The 2,055-nt window shown below is 34.8% G+C and overlaps 1 protein-coding gene across 1 annotated transcript; it reads right to left on the bottom strand.

Annotated features, from left to right (window-relative positions):
* Positions 1-379: 379 nt before the first annotated feature.
* LOC120351349 lies at positions 380-1,381 on the bottom strand. The gene is made up of 2 exons (XM_039428290.1): positions 749-1,381; positions 380-706 (listed from the first exon to the last, which is right to left on the bottom strand). The coding sequence occupies exons 1-2, from the start codon at positions 1,073-1,075 to the stop codon at positions 380-382; spliced, it is 654 nt and encodes a 217-aa protein (XP_039284224.1). The 5' UTR covers positions 1,076-1,381.
* Between the last annotated feature and the right edge of the window lie 674 nt (positions 1,382-2,055).

Raw genomic sequence — 2,055 nt, 5'->3', positions numbered from 1 at the left:
AGTGCTGGTGTCAAATTCCTTGCATGAGCATCTGCTTTATGAAGTACTCACTTGCGTTTAATTTCCTCCCTCTTATAAATTTTCCGGTTCTCAATCTCTCTTGCACTGAATCTTGAATGAGTTGGCTCCAGAATTTATTAGTGAAACTCTCCTCAAATTGTTCTAGAGAGTCAATGCTAGCCTGAATAATCATCCACCATGCTGAGTGTTGACTATCAAATGACTTTTCAATTATGCTTGATTGCTCACTCCAGTTAATTTTCCCACTACGCCGCAAATACTCTTTCAACTTAATCAAAAATTGCATAGGATTCTCCAGATATTTCTCAAATTTTGGCACTCCATCCAATCCCCTACAGCTGGTGTTGACGATAATTGGTTATGTCCTAGCCTTCTCGAATTCCGTTTTCATCCTCTCCTTCTCTCTGTGAAATTCCGCGAGCTGCTCCTCAAATCTTTTAAAGGCTGCATTATCCATTCCACCTGATCTCTCTGGTAGCTCCTTTCTCACCGATGCGATCTCTGTTGAAAGTCTCTTATCTATTCTCTCGACGTTTTTCTCAACTGCTGTTATTTTTATTGCTATCTCACCACAAATCTCTTTAGTTTTTTCCTCCATTTTCTTCTCAAATCTTCTCTCCAGCTGTTCTACATTGCTACTTAACTTTTCTAACTTTTCGTTCATTTCTTTCTTATTCTCTTCCAATTTCTTACGGTTTTCTTCCATTTTCTTACTGTTTTCTTCCATTTTCTTACTGTTTTCTTCGAAACTGGCACCCATATCTTCCCTCATACTTGTTAATAAGTTGAAAATCTTGTCCATTTCGTTCCCTGATAGTCCTACTTTACCGCTTTTTTCACTCGGAATTTGTTCTTGGTCGTCGTGAGAGTCACCAGGCTGATTTACCATGTCAGAATTCGGTAACATCTCCGGTGAATATTGCTCCTGACTTTCAATGGTGTTGTCTGTGCTTCCCTCACTGCTTTCGAAATTTGTTGTGGTGCTCTCATTTGATGCCATTGTGTCTGATTGAAGTGTGTTTATAACCCTATTTCTAAGAAAATATCCTGACATAGGTAACCTATACTTCGAACCTATTACTAGTCCTCCCTATCACAAAGCGCATACATGACCCAAATAATGTTCATACAGAAAATTGAAATACTGTCTAATGAACTACACCCACAAATAAATGATTCAAAATTTAACTTTTTATCATGCTTGATTGGATAAATATACAAAAGATACAAATTATACTATACTCAAGGCTTCCTATTCTCTATTTCTATACCTACCCAATTCTACTAATATACCCCAAAATTATATTCACAAAAATAACATACTGACTGATTGATTCAACCCAAATAACACTCTTTTGGAATAAACCTACCCCCAAAGTAATATTGGATGAGAATAAATAATATCAACTTTCTATAACCTATATAAAAATCTACATATGGTTGAGCGCACCAAATTTGGATTCAAAAATTGATAGAAAAAGTAATTAAGTGAATAGGTTGAACCCTGAGAATTTGAAGAATCTAAACGGATAACTTTCCTACCTGGCAATACTAATAATATCACACTTCTGTAGCACACTGAATGAGAATTTCACACAAATGGAGGTGATTATATATACCAATTAACTATTATGCACTTTCACTTGATACACTTCAGCAGATTAACTTAGAATCTGGCCACTAGTTGCGGCGACATTTTGAACTCTTTCCCACTGTCGTTTTTTGTTTTAGAGTGGGTTTGGAACTCCCTCACTCTATACGGTATTTTGCCCGGCGCCAATCAATTACTATGAATTGATAAAATAATTACTTTACTATAATTTCACTCACTGTAAATTATTATATTTCACTCACTGAACTAATAATAGTATAGAAGAAAAAGATAAAGAGAGATAGATCAGGGTCGTGTGTAAGAGAATGTATAAAGTGAAAGGCAGAACAAAGGTTAATTATGAATTTATTAGTAAACTTTAAATTTAAGAGAATTTATAAACTTGATTTAAATATAGTAATGATTCAAAATATACAAGATTA

The sequence above is a fragment of the Nilaparvata lugens genome, chromosome 5, assembly GCF_014356525.2.
Source record: "Nilaparvata lugens isolate BPH chromosome 5, ASM1435652v1, whole genome shotgun sequence".
Classification (NCBI taxonomy): domain Eukaryota; kingdom Metazoa; phylum Arthropoda; class Insecta; order Hemiptera; family Delphacidae; genus Nilaparvata; species Nilaparvata lugens.
Note: the sequence above shows the minus strand (reverse complement) of the source record. Positions and strands in the feature narration are given on the sequence as shown.